Source organism: Papaver somniferum, chromosome 8, assembly GCF_003573695.1.
Source record: "Papaver somniferum cultivar HN1 chromosome 8, ASM357369v1, whole genome shotgun sequence".
NCBI classification, from domain to species: Eukaryota; Viridiplantae; Streptophyta; class Magnoliopsida; order Ranunculales; family Papaveraceae; genus Papaver; species Papaver somniferum.
This window is the reverse complement of record NC_039365.1, coordinates 37,875,261-37,896,154: the sequence shown is the minus strand read 5'-3', so window position 1 is coordinate 37,896,154 and position 20,894 is coordinate 37,875,261. Positions and strand designations below refer to the sequence as shown.

At 45.1% G+C, this 20,894-nt stretch overlaps 1 protein-coding gene and 1 pseudogene across 1 annotated transcript; one reads left to right on the top strand and one right to left on the bottom strand.

Moving 5' to 3' along the window:
- Nucleotides 1-38: 38 nt before the first annotated feature.
- LOC113305427 lies at nucleotides 39-14,865 on the bottom strand (annotated as a pseudogene).
- Nucleotides 14,866-15,105: 240 nt separating this feature from the next.
- On the top strand, nucleotides 15,106-20,228 carry LOC113306580 (atrophin-1-like). The gene is made up of 6 exons (XM_026555511.1): nucleotides 15,106-15,213; nucleotides 15,893-16,210; nucleotides 16,294-16,509; nucleotides 16,598-19,063; nucleotides 19,254-19,438; nucleotides 19,532-20,228. The coding sequence occupies exons 2-6, from the start codon at nucleotides 16,004-16,006 to the stop codon at nucleotides 19,611-19,613; spliced, it is 3,156 nt and encodes a 1,051-aa protein (XP_026411296.1). The 5' UTR covers nucleotides 15,106-15,213; nucleotides 15,893-16,003; the 3' UTR covers nucleotides 19,614-20,228.
- Nucleotides 20,229-20,894: the final 666 nt, after the last annotated feature.

Sequence of the window (20,894 nt, the reverse complement as noted above, 5' to 3'; positions counted from 1 at the left end):
TTATTATGTCATACCTAACACTCCTATGAAACGTCGAATGTTTATTAGAGTGGCATTTGGTGTTTTAGGATGAATTACCTTGAGATTTGGTATATTCAAACTGATAATCCTAATCTTCTAATATCTAGCAAGTTCAAAGTTTCCTACAAATGCGATAGAAAAAATTTAACATCTAAATCAATTCCTCACCTCTGGAAGATCATCTTAGTCTCCAACATCCTTGAGAGCCTATTCTTCTCCTGAAGGTCTCCTACATGTCGTTCCCTGCTCAGCTCAATTTCTTGCTGCTGTTCACGCTCATGCGCAACTCTTTCTTCGACTAGACGTTGTTCAAATGCAGCTTCAATAAGAAGTGCTTCCTCCTCTCTTTTCGCACGCTCCATATAATCTATGGTTTTAGCAAGTTTCTGAAGTTTCTTCTCCAATTCTTGTCTTTCTTTAACTTCCTGTTCATAGTCATCTTCAGTTCCTCCTGCTCTCTCTCAATCCGCTGTTCCTCCTGCTCTCTTTTGATCCGCTGTTGTTCTCTAAGATAAGATTGGGTAGCAAGTCTCTTCAGTTCTGCCTCAACTTGCTGTTGGTTTAGCCTTTTCGCCTCTTCTCCGCGTTCAAATTCTGACATTTGACGTTCTTGGTCCTGTTTCCTCTTCTCAATTACTGATTTTCTGTCTCGAAGCCACTTGTGCTCCTTGTCCACCATATCTGCTAAGCCAGGCAGAGCCTCACCAAGGTTTGATGCCTTCTTCACTGGAGGGTAGATCAAGAATCTCGCCATGTCCAAAGACTCAGCAAGAAGGGCCAGGTGGCCCTGAAGTCCGTCAGTTCCCAGATCCAAACAATCAAAGACAACAGTCCCGTTATGATGATCAACCTTCATTGAGATGAAATTAGCTTTGACAGCATCAACTGAAAACTTTTCAACAACCAAAAATTCAAAAAAATCAAAAAACGGAATTGTGTACACATATATCTCACTATCAGACACGTGTATATAAAGAGGTACGTGGAAAGCATGCAGGCCAAAAACATCAAAACATGATGGGTCACGAAACACCAAATAAACCCCGAGGAGTTACTTTATCTCATCCCCAAAAGAGAAGCCAAGATCAACGGTGGAGAGAAAGTTAGCTGACACGGACTGACAGGGGCAGAAGACACTTGTCTGACACGAGCAGACCCCTCAACTACCCACATTAAACACTCCGAGCAGTGTACGTGTCGACCAACCTGTGGAACGAGCGATGATGCCTCTGCGGGATCAAGGGGGAAACGCAGACCTCCGCGCGATGGACGCAAGGACACAAGAAGATAAGGTTCCAACGGTCTTCAGAGATGGGTCCCACGTTCTAACCTTATAAATACCCAATCTCCACCAAGAGGAAAGGGGATCGAAAACATCAGGAAGGGAAGGAGAGAGAGAGAGAGAGAAATAGCAAAGGTAAGTTAATCCCTGAGAGGAGAGAAACATGTAAACCCCAAAAATCATTCAACTATTCGTGTAACCGTGAAGAACATAGTAGAACAACAAATCCCGTGGATGTAGGCCTTAGTGCTGAACCACGTAAACCATGGTCTTATTTACATTTCAGCACTTTACATTCATTTAGCTCCGCACGTGTTTGCTTATATGTTTTGTTTTCCTTAATACTTATATCCCATGCACAAACGCCACGCCTGGAGTGGTTGGAGGAGGCCATGATAAACCCGAAGGTTTTGAGCCAATGAATCAACACCAGGGTACCATCATCATAATCTCCCTAGATGTTAAAGATTGATTGTGAGCGTTCGGACACGCGCGTGGTTCTTGTGCTCACAATTTGGCGCTAGAAACAGGGACTTCGTCCCGGTAAAAGATTTATCTTGTCCTGTGATTTCATTTTAATTTGGCATATGATTGCTCTGATTTTATCAGCTCGGACCGTATAGATCATTCGTCAACTGTATTATGTTCAAAAACCCACCTTTGGTCTTCGATAAGAGTTATTGTTCTAAGCGGGTTATTGTTCTAATCCATCGGATTTACAATTTTCGTAGTTTTTATACTAAGGATCGCTTTTAATAAAACTCTAACCCGTAGTTTATAGCCTGCGGGTATTAATTCCCTCTTGAAAAATTGTATTTCGCCAACTAACCCGCTTCACGCGGATATTCCCGTTTCTGTTGTTTGAAATAACTTATGCAGAGAGAACGTGTTGCGAGTAAAGAAGGCAAGTTTACGCGAGATTTCAGTATCAACAAAAGGGCACGTGATGGAAAAGACGCAGGAAGCAGGAAAATCCAAAGCTTTGTCAAAAGAAACGCCCAGGACAACCCCGATCATCACCCGAAGCAAGCAGAAAGGAGATAAAGCTAAAGTGACCAATCGAAGGCAAGATACTGCAGAAATCACTTCACCCATGAACGCTAATTCAGTTGCAGCGGCGGCTCTCAGAGCAGCAACGATAAAGTACGGGGAGGCTGCGGTAGTTCCGAAGGCTGCGGAGGCTAGCAATACCTTCGCCATGAGTCAACTTAATCAACCAAGAGAAAGGGTGGATGAATCCAGAACATTCCAACCCGCGCACCCGCTAACCTTTGGAATGCCACCAACAAATAATCAGAATCAAACCATACCGGCGGCTCTGGCACCGCAGAGGGGCGCTCACTCCAATTTGGAAACACCAGCAACCGAAGCTGAACCCCTGCCACCTTTAGTACAGACCATGGAGGAGGGCGGCACCACGGCTGTAGCGGCACGCGCTGGGACTCCCAATCAGGGGTCCAACCAATCACACCGACTAATGGCTGAGCTAGAGGAACTGAGGAAGAACCAGCAGGTTTACGCAGAAGCTGTAGCTCTGTTGGCCAGAGAAAATCAAGATTTAAAGGAGCGGATTGCTCTAAGCATGAAGACCAGCCAACAACTTGATGAAGCAAGCTCCAAAGCACCAGAGCCAAACCAAGACTGTAGAGTCGTCCTAGCGGCCAATGAAGACGGGACAAGGAGACGTAGCGTATCCGACCCGGATTATGACGATGGAGAGTCAGACGGTGATGAGCTGAAGAATTTAGAGCACCAACGCGCAATGGAGGAACTACGAGATGAGATGATGGCAGAGATCAGGCAATTAAAAAATAAACAAGGTGGGGGAAGGTTAGAGGAGGTCATGAGAGAAGCTAACTCCACGCCTCTAACGCATCGCTTGGCTAACACCCCTATTCCACTGAAATGCCCTGTCCCGACGTTCGAATGCTATGATGGATCCAGCGACCCTGCTGCACATGTTCGGTACTACAACCGTGTCTTAGCTAGATGGGGTCAGAACGACGCCGTACTCTGTAGATACTTCCCGTCAAGCTTGAAGGGATCGGCGTTATCATGGTTTGATAATCTGCCACCAAACTCCATCCACTCATATGACCAACTCGCAGAGAAATTCTTAAGAACATACATGTACAACAAGACTGTAAACACCGGGATGGATAAGCTCTTTTCACTAACAATTGGCTACAAGGAAACCACGAGGGAGTACACAAACAGATGGCATAAGATCTGCCAAGCCATAGGGAGCGTGGACCCAGTGGTAAGCATCAACTGCTATAGATGGGGCTTAGACCGAATGAGTCCCCTATTTGTTGAAATTCACGGGAGCGTGCCCAAGACAGAAGGAGATCTCCGAATAATTATCGAGAAACACGCTCGACTTGAAGAAATTCAACGGGAAAACCCGAGGGCATATCCGCAGAGGTCTCACCGCACCAATTCAGCGGAACAAACCAATGGGGCCAAAAGGGGTTGCTCGGATGAGAGACCTCACGAAGATAGGAAGGAACGGAGGGTTGAACGAAGTACAGGCGACCGAAAATTCGAAGATCAAGTTTACACGAAACTCAACGCTAGCTATGCTCGTATCCTACGAGAAATCAAAGGGAGGGAAAACTTAGAGTGGCCATGGTCTAAGGGAAAGCAGCCCCCGAGATCCGAGAAGTCTAAAGATTACTGTGAGTATCACTGTTTCAACGGACACCAGACCGAAAAATGCAAGAACCTTAAAATAATGATCCAAAAATTAATTGATGCGGGAGAACTCAAACATTACATACGAAAGGAGGTTACCGAGGACAGATCCAAACGAACCAAACTAGTCCAACTTCCGGAAGAAAACCGAACAATCAACACCATCTCGTGTTCCGAAGCCACAGGACCCTCACTCACAGCGTAGATTGGAAAAAGGTTACTGAAGCAATTCGAAGACCGCTGCGAGTTATATAAGGTCGATGGGATAGCGGTGGACGAACACGAAGAATGGATGGAATCTCCTATCATCTTCGATGCCGAGGATATCGAAGAAGATATGAAAGACCATAACGATCCCTTGGTCCTAACATTACCAGTAGCTGGATGTAACCTCAAAAAGATCCTCATAGACGGGGGAAGCTCTGTAAATGTCCTATTCTATGATGCATTCAAACGGATGAAGCTCCAGGATGAACAGTTGATGACCTCTTATCACACCATCTACGGATTCAATGGAGCAGCCACGAAGCCCTTGGGAGACATCGTGTTACAGGTCAACGCAGGGCCCATGAAACTGGATACCCGATTCAGTGTGGTGGACACCCCTTCCCCCTACAACGCCATTATTGGACGACAATGGGTGCACAAGCTCAAAGGAGTTGCGGCAACATACCACCAATATCTCAGATTTCCAACACCTGAGGGAGTAATGGAAATCAAGGGAGATCGGATCACTACGCGAGAGTGCCAGGCCACTCAGGATCATATCAACAACGAGCAAGAAGAGCACCGAAAAATCCGAAGAGTAAAAAATCAAGAAACCGCGAAAGAGAAGGCCATAGACCTGTTCCTCAAGGAAACTACAAGGAAGGGCTTGACGAAAGATGATAATGTCCTAAGCACAGAAACAAGTACTTCAACAACCAGCGAAGAACAGAAACACGCTAAATAGCAATTAAAGAACGTCCCAGTCCTCGGAAACCCGAAGCCTGTGTTCACACCAGTGGAGCCCGTAAAGGAAATCAACATAGGAACGGAAGAAAACCCGAAGATGATCAAAATCGGGACCATAATGGACGAAGGAAGGGAACATTCCTTAACCAAATTACTTGAGGAATACGCGGATGTGTTCGCCTGGAAGCTAGGAGATATGCCGGGGATTGACCCAAAAGTAATCCAACATGAACTACGCATCAAACCGGGCACACCCCCGTTCAGGCAGAAAATACGAAAAGTGGCTCCAGAATATCATGAGGCGGTAGAAACAGAACTTCGGAAGCTACTAGATGCAGGATTTATCAAGGAAGTCAAATACCCTACCTGGATCTCCAACATGGTCATTGTTCCTAAGAAAAATGGAGGGGTTAGAATATGCATCGACTTTACTAATCTCAACAAGGCATGTCCAAAGGACAGCTATCCCCTGCCGAGCATAGATCAACTGGTTGAAGCAGTTGAAGGGTACGAAGAGCTGTCATTCATGGACGGATATTCTGGTTACAACCAAGTAGCCCTGGCAGAAGAAGATCAGCCACACACAGCGTTCTATACCCCACATGGCCTTTATTGCTATACCAGAATGCCTTTCGGGCTCCGAAACGCATGGGCAACATACCAAAGGATGGTCGATGCTATATTCAAGCCATGGATTGGAGGAACCCTAGAATTCTACGTGGACGACATGCTCGTCAAAAGCAAGCTGCGTAAAAATCACCACCAGGACCTGAGGAATATCTTCGAAGCAATGAGACAGCATCACATGAAAGTGAATCCGGAAAAATGTACTTTCGGTGTCACCTCGGGGAAGTTCCTCGGGTATCTGGTGACGAAAAGGGGCATCGAGGTAGACCCAGCTAAGATTCAAGCCATAGTAGAGATGTCGTCACCAAAGAATCTGAAGGAAGTGCAGAAGCTCAATGGGTCCATAGCAGCGTTGGGCAGATTTATTGCACGGTCCTCGGACAAATGCAAACATTTCTTCAATATTCTTAAAAAAGGGAGCAGGTTCGAATGGACCGCTGAATGCGAGGAAGCATTCCAAAAAATCAAAGAACATCTAGCTTCAATCCCAATCCTGCAGAAACCAGACCCTGATGAAGTTTTGGCACTGTACATAGCAGCAACAGAGGACGCAGTCAGCGCGGTATTAGTCAAGACCAATACAAAGGTAGAACAGCCTATCTATTACGTCAGCAAGACACTCAATTCCGCGGAAAGAAATTATACTAAGATTGAACAACTCATCCTCGCACTGGTATGCGCTACCCAAAAACTGAGAACCTACTTCCTAACTCACCTTGTCAGGGTACCATGCAAAGCACCATTGGAAGCAGTCCTCAAAAGCACGGGAAAAGTGGGCCGAATAGCCAAATGGAACACCCATCTGGACCAATTCAACATCATTCATGAAATTCAACATTCTCAGAAGTCCCAAGTGCTGGCAGATTTCTTAGCAGACCTCCCCCTAGACAACGACGAAGAGATTAAGGGAATACCAGAAGCCGAGGAAGAAATCAAGGATCCAATGGATATCCTCGAACCTGCGAGTCATAGACAATGGGAAGTCTTTGTCGACGGATCTAAAAATAAGGAAGGAGCAGGAATAGGTATTGTCATTATCACCCCAACTGGAGAAAGGATTATACAGGCACTTAGATTGGAATTCAAAGAGCATACCAATAACATTGTTGAATACGAAGCTGTCGTACATGCCCTACGTATAATAATAGAGATGGGGGTAACCGATGTAAGGCTGACAAGTGATTCGCAACTTGTCATACGGCAAATTGGGCTCGAGTATAATGTGTACGATGACACTCTTTCAGCTTACATGGCCTTGGTCCAAACATTAGCATCACAAATCCCGAACATTAAGTTCCGGCACTTATGCATAAGAGACCTCAGGCACGCGGATGCCCTAGCATATATATCATCCATGCTGAGGGATAAAAATGCCGAAGGTATTAAAATAGCGAGGGTATACGAGCCTTCGATTGCATCTCAATTCTCCTTCGCTACCAATCAAGATGTGATGGAAAAAAATATCGAAGACCAGGTAGGAGAAGACATCCATAATGACTTTGATGAAGAAGACATCCTGTCAAGAGCAAATCAAGACGAAGACTTCAGCAACGAAGATGACTGGAGGGTGACAATACAGGCCTTTCTCGAAAAAGGAAGCTTACCTGTGGATCGGAAACTAGCTAGGAAGATGCTCTCCAAAGTGGGAAGATATGATCTTCGGGAGGGGGTCCTGTATAGAAAATCCTTCCTTGGACCATTACTACGCTGCTTGTCCCGGAAAGAGGGGCATCGAATTCTAAATGATATCCACTATGGTGACGCGGGGAATCATAGCGGCATGAGATCACTGGCTGACAAGGCAAAAACGCAAGGATATTACTGGCCGACCATGATACAAGATGCTGCGAGGATGTCCCGACGATGTGAAGAATGTCAGCGCTTCGCGAAAAAAATCCACGCGCCGGAAACAAGGTTAAACTCTGTCGATAGCCCGTGGCCATTTGCAAAATGGGGCGTAGACATCGTCGGGCCTTTCATCGAAGGATCAGGGAAGAGACGATTTTTGATAGTAGCCACGGACTACTTCAGTAAATGGGTGGAGTCTAAGGCCTTGGCCATGATCAGAGACGCGGATGTGTTCACTTTCATATTCCAGAACATCATTTGCAGATTTGGTATACCTGCGGAAATTGTATCTGATAACGGTAAGCAATTACAGGGAAAAAATATAGACATGCTCTTCGACACCTTCAAAATAAGAAAGAACAAGTCCACCCCCTTGTACCCTCAAAGCAACGGACAAGCGGAAGCTACCAACAAGACCCTCGCCCTTATACTCAAAAAACAATTAGACGAGCATAAGGGAAGATGGTGCGAACAACTGCACAATGTCTTATGGGCATACAGGACAACACGAAGATCCGCTACCGGGGAATCCCCGTTTCTTCTAACTTATGGAGCTGAAGCAGTCATACCTACGGAAATCCTCATGCCAACCACGAAGACCGAAGCTTGGGAGAAAAACCTCACAACAGATATGATGTTAGAAAGGTTGGACGACTTGGAAGGAAGAAGGGAAGTAGCATTGCAAAAGATGGAAAATTATCAACGAAGACTAGCAAGGGAGTACAACAAAAAGGTAAAGCTACGGAATTTTGTAGAGGGACAGTATGTGTTGAGAACAATCCCACGGTATCAACAAGAAAAGAAATGGGGAAAGTTAGCACCTACATGGGGAGGACCTTTTATGATCCACGACATTGCGGGTAACGGTTCCTACTACCTTCGTAATCTAAAAGGCGAGGTCCTCCGGCATCCTTGGAATGCTAAATGGCTCAAACCATACTTCCCATAGAAGCAACGCAGATTTGAATCTGCTTGGAGTGTACCAGAAGAAGAAGGGAGCCTGACCGCTCCACATGTTTCTATCTCTGGAAGAGGAATTGCAGACCTCAACTTATCAATCAAACAAGCTTTCAAATTATCAAGTCAGTGGAATCTACCTACAATATTGGGGAAAGTAGTTAATCTACAATCTCTCAGGGCTCCCCCATCAGTGTCCATAAGTGTAGGACCAGGGGGAAGGCACCCAGCAGAAAGAGATACCCAACCAATCTTAAGGCAACGAGTCGACGGAATGGGTGCGTAAATATTTTAATCCCATATCCTAGAACGTTTCCCCGGCCCCCACCGTCTGGGAATCCTCTGGCCCAGGATTCGCCAGCGGGGTGACAGGTCTCAAGACGATCACGAAGGTACCTTCCTTCAGTATCGCACTCAAAAACACTTAAAAACTTTTGTTTTGATTTTTCACAAATACTTAAAATAAAAACAACATTGTAGGTATATCAGGAAGAGGATTCATTTCATAAAGCGTGATTACAAGAAGTGAAAGGCCAAAGTCAAGGATACACAATCAAAAAATATTCCTTTTACAGGATCATCAGCAAAAAATATCCTTGTTATATGATTACAAAAAGTATAATGATGCCGCGGATCCTACAAAACGCTGCAATCTCTACCTAAGTGGCGGCCCCATCGGCAGGATTATTCCGAAGACTTGATGGGACGCTCCCACCAGAAGAAGGGCCCGAGGAGCTGGGCAAGGCAGAAGGAACGGGACGACGAGGATAGTTCTTCACGAGACCATGTTCATTCCTTAGGCCAAGTTCTATCCTCTCCAGCATCTTGTTCGTCTCCTCAGCCAATTGACAACGAGCCTTGTGTTTAATAACTGTTGTCCGCTGTTGGGCTTGGGATAATAACGAAGATAGCCGATTCACTTCTCCAGAAGCAGCACCAACGGCCTCCTCGCGGGTTGCTGCTAAATTCTTGAAGTGGTTGGTCTGTTCTTCCTGCTGCGCTAAGGACGATTGAGCCTTTTCAAGTTTTTCATTTGTGACGCGAAGGCGTCCCTCGAGCTCTGAAAAAGACAACACCACGGAGTTAGCGTAGAAAAAAGACAAGGTCACACTCGATGAAATGGGATTATACCTTCGACACAAGCCGAAGCCTCTTCATACTCATTAACAACCGCATCTCGCGCTTCATCAAGATGATCATATTCCGCGGATAATTTCTTATAGTCTAGTTGAAGGTTGGTGAGAGTAAATTGACAGACATCTAATTCTACCTGCTTCATCGAGTCCATATGACGAAGGTGGTCGACCTCTTTATTTATCTCTGAGACCCCTTTGCTGAGTCTGTACATGCACACTTCGAGATTCCTCTCAGACTCAGCATGACGAGCTACGTCGGAACGAGACGCGGAAAGAGCATTGCTGAGAGCGTAGACTTCAGCACGAGCATCATCTCTTTCTCTGGCAAGACAGAGCATATTATCCTGGACCCCTGAAAGAGGAATGGATCGAGCCGTCTGTAATTCTTCTTCCAACCGCTGAATCCTAGATTCCAACAAGGAAGTACGCTCACGGGCTTCCCGCAGACTATCACGGGTCCACAGCAGTGTGCCATTAAATAAAGCACGATCATGGTTGTACAGATTTTGCATGTCGACCATCTGAACATGCCGCGTGCGCCATACCTCAGCCCGAGCATCCCATTTCTTAGCTCCACTCTTAATTTTCTCAACCAAATCTCTAATACGAGATTTTTGCCGAACTCTTTCGTTTCGAAGCCATATCAGCTCGGGGACGCCACCCACTGGAGATAGGGTGGGGAGACTCAGACAGAACAACTAAGAGATAAAAGAATGACGACATACGGCGAGGGAAAAGAACCAAACCTGTGAAAGTGGAAACTTGGCTACGAGTTTGCTCTAACTCCGCGCGCACTGCAACAAGTTCTGACCGAAGATCAGCCTCTGCTTCACCCAGCTTTTCTTTCTCCTTAAGGCTTTTCTTCAGCTCTTCAATTTCCACCTCAGCCGCAAATAATTGCTTTTCTCGATGACGAAGCTTAGCCTCGAGCTTCAAAGATTTCGCTTTGAAGAACTGATACAGCACGTGGTTACAATGCTCGCTCCTCATCATCTACACATCAAGATGACAAACATTATTTCACCGAAGCGTCTGATCGTCACGTAGAAGTGTGTACGAAAATTTACCTCAAGCACACGCTGCTGCGGAAAGCCATATTGATACCCGTCGGCGATAGCCATCATATCGGCAACGGAAGTAGGAGGCTCCGGCACGAGGGTAGCTTCGGGAACAGTCAACCTTTTTCCCCAGGCTTCAGACACCTGCGCCTTTGAAGACATCTCCATCATGCGACGAGTATACGCGGTGGATTCCTTTTCCCCAGCGACCACAGGAGCGGGATGAGAGACAAACAGAAGATTCTTTTCCTTAAACCAATCCATGATGGCGTCCTCACCCTCAGACGTCGGCGACTGGGGAAGACTATCGGCGGGCGCGTCAACGACAAATTTTCCTTTCTCTGACTCGACCCCCTCAGCATGCTCCTCCGCGCCTACATGCACAGCAGGCTCCTCCGCACCAACATCTTCTACAGTAGCATCCCCATTACCATCACCACCAAGAACATCCCAATCATCATTGGGGGAAAGTAAAGAGAAGTCCTCGGGAAAATCGAGGGCTTCGTCAAAGAACTCCCCCGTGGAATACATCCGATCAAAAGAAAATTCTTGAGAAGTGGGAAGGGTATCCGCGACATCACCAGCAGGGACGGAAACATCCCCGATGACAACGTCATCAGCCATCACAACTTTATTCCTTCCTTCATCACCAGCGTGACCAGCGAAGACCTCTTCTCCGACATTGATAGGGGAGGTACCAGTACGTTCCTCCCCATCTGTAATCTCGTCCTCAGCAAACTCTTCGTTCACTGGACTAGTAACCTCTTCTTGGGCCTCAACCTCGCCCATCACCGTAGTAGAAGACTGCTTCGGCCTAATCTTTTTCTTCTTCAATACCTGAAACCAACACCACGAAAAGAATTATTTTTCCCGTCTGATGGAAGTTCTAAAAAAGAAGCGCAGCTAGAATCTGCGTACCTGAGCAGCTGAGATATTCTTCGGCGGGAGTATAGCACCGGAACCATCCTCCTCGTCTCCCTCTATGACGTCCAGGGCATAAGGAAAATTCATGCCCGCGAAGTTCAGACGCCAGGGGCAGAAATCTCCATAGCGAACAGGAGGAGATTCACGCGGCTTACTATTCTCGGTAGGCCGCCAACCGCGGGGACCGGGAATCCAACCGTAAGCCCACGGACCAACTATCTCGATAACGGTGGCGTGCCACTCGTAATCATGATCGCGCTTGATCCTCTCTCGCGCGGGGAAGAGTTTCCGACGACTGGACGCCTCCGTGCCAGGAACATACTTCAGCTTGGCATCGCTGACCTCATTTAACAGACGAATCTCGCCTCGAGGAGCAGGGAGATTCCGAAGGCTGACACTCCACGGCTTGCGATTCCTACTATTGACGTAATCCCCAAAGGAGTTATTGAAATTCTCAGGAGTATACCATTCCTTCTCCATGGGATTGGGAACGTAACAAGTCATCGACGTTTCCCCCTTACTCCGCAGATAGCATTCCTTCAGGGCGCGGAGATAATTCCCCGATAGTTGGGAGACGGAACGGCTATGAGTATTGGTGGAAGAACCCTCACGACTAGCGAGCACGTCGTAGTAGAAGGAATCACCGGATTTGTACAACGGCAGCATCAGACCAGCCTCGAATGCCCCAACCGTCGTTAACAAATGAAACTCATCGAATTCGTACTTGGAGATAAGCTCATACGTAATATCATCCTCAGGGGCATAGAAACGAACCCCGAAGGCTTGAAGCTCATGCTTTTCCTTGAATATTTCAAGATCGATATGCTTGAAGGTTACTTTTTTCCTGCTAACAGAGACACTGCGTATCAAGGGAGCAGCCTCATCCTCCTCGGCGGGGCCGGATGAACTAACGAACGCTTCCGAAGCTTTTCTCTTCACGGGGGGATTCTTTGAAGATTCAACCCTAGGAGCTACACTCTTCGTATTCTTCCCTTTAAAAGTTGGAGAAGACCGTAGATGATGCTCGGGCACTAACGAACGTAGAGGAGGAATGTCAAAAGCAACAGCGCGGGGCAGAGCCTGCGTACTCCTAGTATCATCACGAGGTCGAGCCACTGAGCGATCAAAGACTCTTCGAGAACCAGACGGATTTATCGGGGGAATATCTTCCCTAGAGGACGAGGCTTTCGCTCCAGAAGAAACTCGACTCCGACGAACATCATCTTGAGAATCTCGACGCGGAGGAGATCTCGATAACCCAGAATCAGGAGTCTGATAAGTAGGCCGCGGACGGTCAGACATGGCTGCGGAAAGAATAAAATCAAGAACAAGTTATCACCAAAATCAAAAAACACATCCATAGCAATACAACCACGATAACGTAGCAACCCTAAAAGTAGTATACATGCTCAATATTTCACCCTCGAAGTAATGGCTTCCTTAATTTAAGACGAAGAACAGGGGCAAACTAGTATGCAAGCATCAGAAGAAGTTCTTCATCACAAACAAGGAACAACAGTAGCAGAAAATTCACAAGTCAACACATCATAAAACGGTGGAAATAAAGAAAAGGAAAACTTACCGGCAAAAACAGCAGTAGAAGAAACAAACAGGAGAAGCGGGCGTGGTTAATGCTAAGGTGGAGAGAATTTAAGATCACAGGTGCAATGAAGACTGACAAAAAATTCAAAATCACAAGTGCAATGAAGACTGACAGAGAATTTAAGGTCACAGGTTCAATGAAGACAGACAGAAAATTTAAAGGAAGAATGAAAACTGAGAGAGTGTTTAGGAAGAATGAAATTAAATTTTCTTTTTATCCTTAAAATACCCGAAAGAAAGAGAAGGAAATTAAGGGAGGAATGGGAAAACGTGCCCGTTACATAAGCAGTTAATGCACGAATAAAAGACGTTCCCAAGTATCTAGGAGAAGTTATTAGGAGTGAGAAGAATATGCGACGATAGTTTTTCTTCAAGGCACCCATTAGTCATTCAAGCCCGAAGAAAAGGGGCAAATTGTGTACACATATATCTCACTATCAGACACGTGTATATAAAGAGGTACGTGGAAAGCATGCAGGCCAAAAACATCAAAACATGATGGGTCACGAAACACCAAATAAACCCCTAGGAGTTACTTTATCTCATCCCCAAAAGAGAAGCCAAGATCAACGGTGGAGAGAAAGTTAGCTGACACGGACTGACAGGGGCAGAAGACACTTGTCTGACACGAGCAGACCCCTCAACTACCCACATTAAACACTCCGAGCAGTGTACGTGTCGACCAACCTGTGGAACGAGCGATGATGCCTCTGCGGGATCAAGGGGGAAACGCAGACCTCCGCGCGATGGACGCAAGGACACAAGAAGATAAGGTTCCAACGGTCTTCAGAGATGGGTCCCACGTTCTAACCTTATAAATACCCAATCTCCACCAAGAGGAAAGGGGATCGAAAACATCAGGAAGGGAAGGATAGAGAGAGAGAGAAATAGCAAAGGTAAGTTAATCCCTGAGAGGAGAGAAACATGTAAACCCCAAAAATCATTCAACTATTCGTGTAACCGTGAAGAACATAGTAGAACAACAAATCCCGTGGATGTAGGCCTTAGTGCTGAACCACGTAAACCATGGTCTTATTTACATTTCAGCACTTTACATTCATTTAGCTCCGCACGTGTTTGCTTATATGTTTTGTTTTCCTTAATACTTATATCCCATGCACAAACGCCACGCCTGGAGTGGTTGGAGGAGGCCATGATAAACCCGAAGGTTTTGAGCCAATGAATCAACACCAGGGTACCATCATCATAATCTCCCTAGATGTTAAAGATTGATTGTGAGCGTTCGGACACGCGCGTGGTTCTTGTGCTCACAGGAATCATATCGGAAAGAACCTCGATCTTCATTGTCTGATAAACTCGTGAAACCTGCTGAAGCAGTCTCAAGGTGGCAAGCTTTTCAAGGGCAGGAATATAATGCGAAAGTTGCACTTCTGAAACAGAAGACGCACACAATATCTTCCCGCCAACGCTGGATATCTTGGTTAGCAATGGCTGAACTCTTGTAGCAAGATCCAAGGGAAGAAATTCATGTTCCAAAAGATTGTAAAGTTCTCTTACTTCTGGAGATGCACAAGCCATTACACCTTTAGAGACCAATTCCGAGAGAAGCGCTGACCTTGTAAGGTTAGCCATTCTCAGGTTGCGCTCCAGATGTGATGCACCATAACCACAATCGTAGGGAGTCACCGAGAGAGCAGGCTAAAACCACAGAGGATGCAATTAACTGCAAATCCTTTTGGGTTAAGTTCTTATTGCAATTCTGCCATGCATGATCATGCAGTACTTGTAATGCTGCTTGCATCTGCCTGACATCAATTAATTCTTCGCCATGATTACGCAAAACCTAATTATTGCAACACCTAATTATAGGCTCAAGCTTTCCTAAAACGATGCGTACCAAGAATTGGTGAACGCTAGATGCATGGGAATTTTTTCTGAATTTACGTATTTACCCTTCATATTTATCAATATTACATAACAATACCCTTTACGGTGAATCACTTTATAGTTGGGTTTTACATTGGTTTTTAATGAAGTTTCATTTTTTTTCCGCCTTCTCCCCCAAATTTTCTTCTTTTTCTCTCTGAAACTCGTCTCCAGCTCCGCCGCTGTATCTGATATCTCTCGACCACTCCACGCATCTTTGCAGGTACCATTCTTCTCCCTCTCGCTGGTTCGCTTTGTTCTTTAGTTCATCGAGTAGAGACTGAAATTTGTTTTTAAAATTAGGGTTTTAGAAATTGAAAGAATCTGTTTATTTTTTATCGTCTTTGATAAAACTTTGAAACAAAGTGTAGATCTAGAGATAAATTTCGGGTTGCTCTTCCTGAAATTTCAGGGCTGATTTTTATTTATGATTGTTACAATCGATTTAGAATGTTAGCTCGACCGGAACTGCTTAATGTCTAATTTTTATACTTAAAAAAAGGTCTTAACTTTCATTAGTTCCAGTTTGTTCGTTATGTGGCACTAATACTCGTAAGTTGTCCTATTAGTTTCTTGTTTACGTATGCTCTATCTCTGATCAATCCGTTGCACAGAAAAGCATACTTTCTTGTTTTTGTGTGTTTTCATTGACCTGTTATGATGATCTATTGGTGTAATCTAGTTTAATTTGACCTAATTTTGAACCCATGTTTTTAATTTGTTGCATATGGCATTATAAAGAGTCTTAAATACTATGATTGTCACATTGAACAAGATTGGGTTGCAGACTTGAAAGTGAGGACCTCGGGGTTTTCACCCTCACCTTTTAGACCCATGTAGTATAAGCATCGTTGATCTACCTTGGCATTGATATTTTAATCTGCGTTATTTTAATGTGTCAGGGAACGTGTGGGTGGATCAGCGTACCTGTTCAAGTATCTGTTAATGCAAGACGCTGTTGCTTCTTGACCCACATAGTTTGGTTCTTGGCAAGGTGTCTGGTCCCAGGCAAAATGGGTTTCGATAATGAATGCATTTTAAACATTCAGTCTCTTGCTGGAGAATACTTTTGTCCTGTTTGTCGCCTTCTTGTCTATCCAAGTGAAGCGCTACAATCACAATGCACGCACTTGTACTGCAAACCCTGCTTAAGCTATGTTGTTGGAACTACAAAAGCTTGTCCCTATGATGGTTACTTGGTGACAGAAGCAGATTCTAAGGTTAGTTTTTCAAACTCTCATTTGTACTATGTATTTGAAATTAAGGTTTATATGTGTTGTAACTGTCAGTTAAACATATGCAGCCTCTGATAGAGTCAAATAAAGCACTAGCTGAAACCATAGAGAAGATAGCAGTTCATTGTCTCTACCACAGAAGTGGGTGTACATGGCAGGGCTCTTTGTCAGAATGCACAGCCCATTGTGCAGGGTGTACCTTTGGCAATTCCCCAGTTGTATGCAACAGATGTGGAACACAAATTGTGCATCGCCAAGTTCAGGAACATGCACAGAGCTGCCCAGTGAGTGCATGAATGAACCGTTGTTTGATTCACATTTTCTTTTTATTTCGCCGTCTTTCTGTTTTACATCTTTATATTGTTTGCACAGGGTGTGCAGCCTCAACCACAACAGCCAGACAGTACCCAGGACGCAACTGCAGCATCCACTGTGGTGGCTATCGCCCAGCAGAATCAAGCGGCTTCCCAGCAGAACCAAGCGGCTACCAAGGCAGGAATACCGGCTTCTCAAGCCCAGTCCACCCAGGTTGCTGCTACAGTAGCTCCAGCATCAGGACAAGATCAAAGTAAAGTTATGACGAGTGCTCAGCCTCAAGCAGCAGTTACTTCTGCTCCTACTCCTGAGCAGTGGTATCAGCAGCAGCAACAACACTATCAACAATATTACCAGAACTATCCTGGATATGATCCATATCAACAACAATATCAGCATTATGTTCCATATCAACAAGCTCATCCTGCAACTGTACAAGGTCTACAGCAGCCTCAACCCCAGCCTCAAGTCCGTCCCCAAGCCCAATCTCAGCAACCCCAACTACAGTCTCAATCCCAACCTCAGGTACATCCTCAAATGCAGCAGATGTCGAGTCGTCCACCTATCCAAGGCCAGCCACATTCACAGTTCTATCCCCAAGCTCGGCCTCAGCCACAGGCACATCCAGCGCAACTCCAACCCCAACCTTACATGCAACAACGTCCGCAGGTGCCACATTCCCAGTTGCCGCTTCCGCAATCACAGCCATTATCCCAACCCATTCCCCAATCTCAGCCCCATATGCATGCCCAATCGCAGATGCAGCCACAGGTGCCAATTCAACCCCCTCCGCATTCCCTGCCACAACCACATTCGCAACATCCCCATGTTCTGACACAGCATCCACCCGCTCAGGCTGTGACAGGCCACCAGTCTTATCCCCAAGCACAACCATACCAAAAAGTGCTTCCGGGTGCTTTACCACAACTGCCTCATCATATCCATCCTCAGCAGGGTATAACACAACAACCAACAGTGATGCGTCCACCACAGGCTCGTGCCCCGATGCAACACCCGCAAGCATCACCTTCGTTGCTGCCTCCTCAAGGACAACGCCCCAACATGCTTCCAGTACAGCAACACCCGGTGCGTCCGCAGATTCACCACCCCGGTCAGGGTATTCAACATCACCCTGGTATGCCTACTCTTCAGCAACAGCCAGCTCCTCAACAAAACCAGCAGCTTCAGGGTCATTTACCACACCCTCAGGCGTTTCCTGGGCAAACACCTGGTTTGGTCCAGAATCAGTCCCATCTGCCAGGTCCATTCCTGCAGCACCAGGCTATGCAGCCTCAGATACGTGCCCAGGGACCTCCTGCCTCTTTCCAGCAGAATAATCCTACTGCTTTTGGTATGCAACCCCATCAATCTCAAAACCATGCAGGGAGACCTATGGTGCCAAACTCTGGGGTATCCCATCAAAAGTTTCAGCAATCTACTGGTGGGACTGCCCAGCCTAAGCCAGTGCAGCCGAATGGAGTCCAGCCAGCTTCAAGTCAAAGCTACCCCCCTGGAGCAAACACCCAGGCCCAGTCACCTTCGGTACCAGTTTCTAAGAAGGTTGAACCAATACGTGAAACTGGGTCTCAAAATAACGATGCAAAGGAAGTAGCGCCAAGCAGAGAGTTGGCTGGTGGTACTAAGGATCCATCAGTTCCAAATGGCTTACAGGGTGATAAATTAATTGCTTTACCAGAAGAGAGATATACGAAAGTACCAGAAGATGGTTATAATCAGCTATCAGAGGAGCGCTTCAAGCCCTTCTCAGGGGAACCAAATAGACACATTGCTGATCAGAGAGAGTTTGATGAAGACCTCAAGCAGTTCCCCAGAGCAGGTCATTTGGATGCTGAACGTTTTCCTGGGTATGAAAGCTATCCTTCGTCGTCGAGGCCCCTTGATAGAGGTCCATACGGGAACCATGATGTTGGACCCAAATTGGATGGTCCTAGTGGTGCTGGTTCAAGGTTGCCTCCTTATCATTCCGCTAATCCATCTGCACGTACTATGATGCCGGTTGGTTTCCCTAATGAAAACATGGGGAGGAAAGGTGATCCTGCTGTTGCTCACCCCGATTTTCTGAGGCCTTATGAATCTGGTCGGCATATGCCTCCTCCTAGAAGTCCCGGTAGGGAATTTCCAAGGTTTATATCGGATGGAATTGATGGCCGGGATCCACACGTATTTGGTGAACGATATAAATCATACTTACCTTCTGATGGCAGTGAATTTCAAGAAAGTAGGTATCCGCAATTGCCTGGCCACTTGCGTAGAGGTGTCCATGATGGTACAGATATATTGCGTGGAGTTGAACCTGGTGGTCCTCGCCATTTTTCAAATCATATGCATATGGGTGAGCCAGCTGGTTTTGATCCCTTCCCCAACCATTTGCGAATGGGTGGTCCTGGAAACTTGCCACCCGATATGCTTGGTGAAGTTGGTCATGGACGTATTGGTAATATAGGATACAATGGCGGCTTTCCTTTCACTGAACATCAAATTGATAGTGGATATTACCATCCTGTAAGTACTGGTGATATACTTTTATTGTATTTATATACTTTGTCACTGTGTAGTTGGTTGGTACATTACTACCCTGGTGTATGCATGAGTATTATGTTTAGTGTTCTTTTATCAAATCTATGTGTTGGTAAACTTTCCATGTAAATCTGATTAATGGGGGTTATTGGATATTTCTGTTTGTACTCATTAGGAAGAAGAGTCCTTCGATCAATCAAGAAAGAGGAAGCAAGGGAGCATGGGATGGTGCAGAATATGTAAAGTAGATTGTCAAACAGTAGAAGGTCTAGAGGCGCATTCACAGACAAGAGATCACCAAAAAATGGCCATGGATATGGTCCTAAATATCAAAAAGAATAGTGCCAAGAAACAGAAACTGTAAGCTACTATGTTCATATTACTTCTGGTAAATGTATATAACTCCTCCTTTCTGACTATGAAGTCATTTACTTCTCTTGTGGTCCTTTTTAGATCATCTGATGATAATATATCACATGAGGATACAAACAAGTCCAGGAAGGGCAATTTCGATAATCGTGGAAATAAGCATTGAGTCGTGACTGGGTGTCTATGTCAATCATTTAGGATACTGAAGTTGCTGGTTGGTGTATGACACAAAGCTGTTTTTGGTTCTTCAGTGTTTTTCATCAGGGACATGTAGGTGATTCACCCTCCTATCCTGCCTTTCTTTTTGGGGTGGTTTATGCTAGTTCTGTTGTTTCAGGTTGCTGCTGTGTTTTATGGAGATGGTTCTTTGGAACTGAAGTTTCTGTTCAGAAGTTAAGTTCGTCTCATTTTATGAATTTGACTTCTTTAGCTTTCATGATGATAGTTTTGCGTCAGCATAGTTCATGTTTAGTTAAAATGCCAAAATGTTATTGAGCGTTGAGATTTTAGTGTGCATTTTAAATCATTGATGATGCAGCGTTCGTTTTAGATTTACGTGTACCTCTGTGGACATGGATGTTTAATCAGGATAAAATACTAGAGCTTGCATATACCTCTACATAGTACTTTGTCTTGTTATGCCATACCCTGTGATGCACACTAAGAAAGCGAATCCAGTCTTTGATATTCAGACCAAGAATCACTCGTCACTTTTATGCCTCTGTTAGCCTTCTTATGCTGCTGTAGCTTTTAGTTTATGCAACTGCTGGTTTATTCTTCCTTTGGTTTTTCTACATACCAGTGTTGTAATTTTACTTTTCCCTTTGCACTTTCGTTCTTTATTCTTTTGTTTAATTTTACTCAAATTTTCCCATCCTATTTTATTCTTTTATAATTCTTCAATATTTTATCAGTTGAGCATTTTCCCCTTTTCCTTATATGATGCTTGATTACATATTTTTTAGGCTCATTTATCCATCTGAACATATTTACTGGTGGTTGGAAAGGTGAAACTAATATCAACATCTAGAAAATAAGAATTGAACCAAGATATGCCATTGTTGTGCAACAGAAGACTAGAACTATCATTACCAAGTGTGTATATATATATATGTCAGGACGAAAGCAACTTAGGAAACTAGAGCGTCGAGGCCGAAGAGACCAAAGTACTTTTGTAGTCTTTTTTGTAGGTCATCTACTTGTGTTCGTTAGTTTGCCATCAGAACTTATAGGTAGCTGACATTGTGTATCTCGTGTATCTTTCTGAGTCACTTCTCATCTCCAAAAGTTGCTTCATCAACTTTTCATATTGGATAGCTTCTTCTTGCCTTAGATTTAGTTTTGTACATTTCAACACTTATAGAAATTAACTTTGGGAATGGGAAAACACACAATAATGCCACATGGGATGTTATACGCTGGCGAATATTTGGAGTCACATTTTGCA

What these genes read in the sequence shown, in the direction of transcription:
- LOC113306580 (XM_026555511.1), top strand. Translation starts at nt 16,004, where the DNA reads ATGGGTTTCGATAATGAATGCATTTTAAACATTCAGTCTCTTGCTGGA. An exon ending in TGACAGAAGCAGATTCTAAG is followed by an intron (nt 16,211 to 16,293) that starts GTTAGTTTTTCA and finishes AAACATATGCAG; the next exon opens with CCTCTGATAGAGTCAAATAA. An exon ending in ATAGTGGATATTACCATCCT is followed by an intron (nt 19,064 to 19,253) that starts GTAAGTACTGGT and finishes TGTACTCATTAG; the next exon opens with GAAGAAGAGTCCTTCGATCA.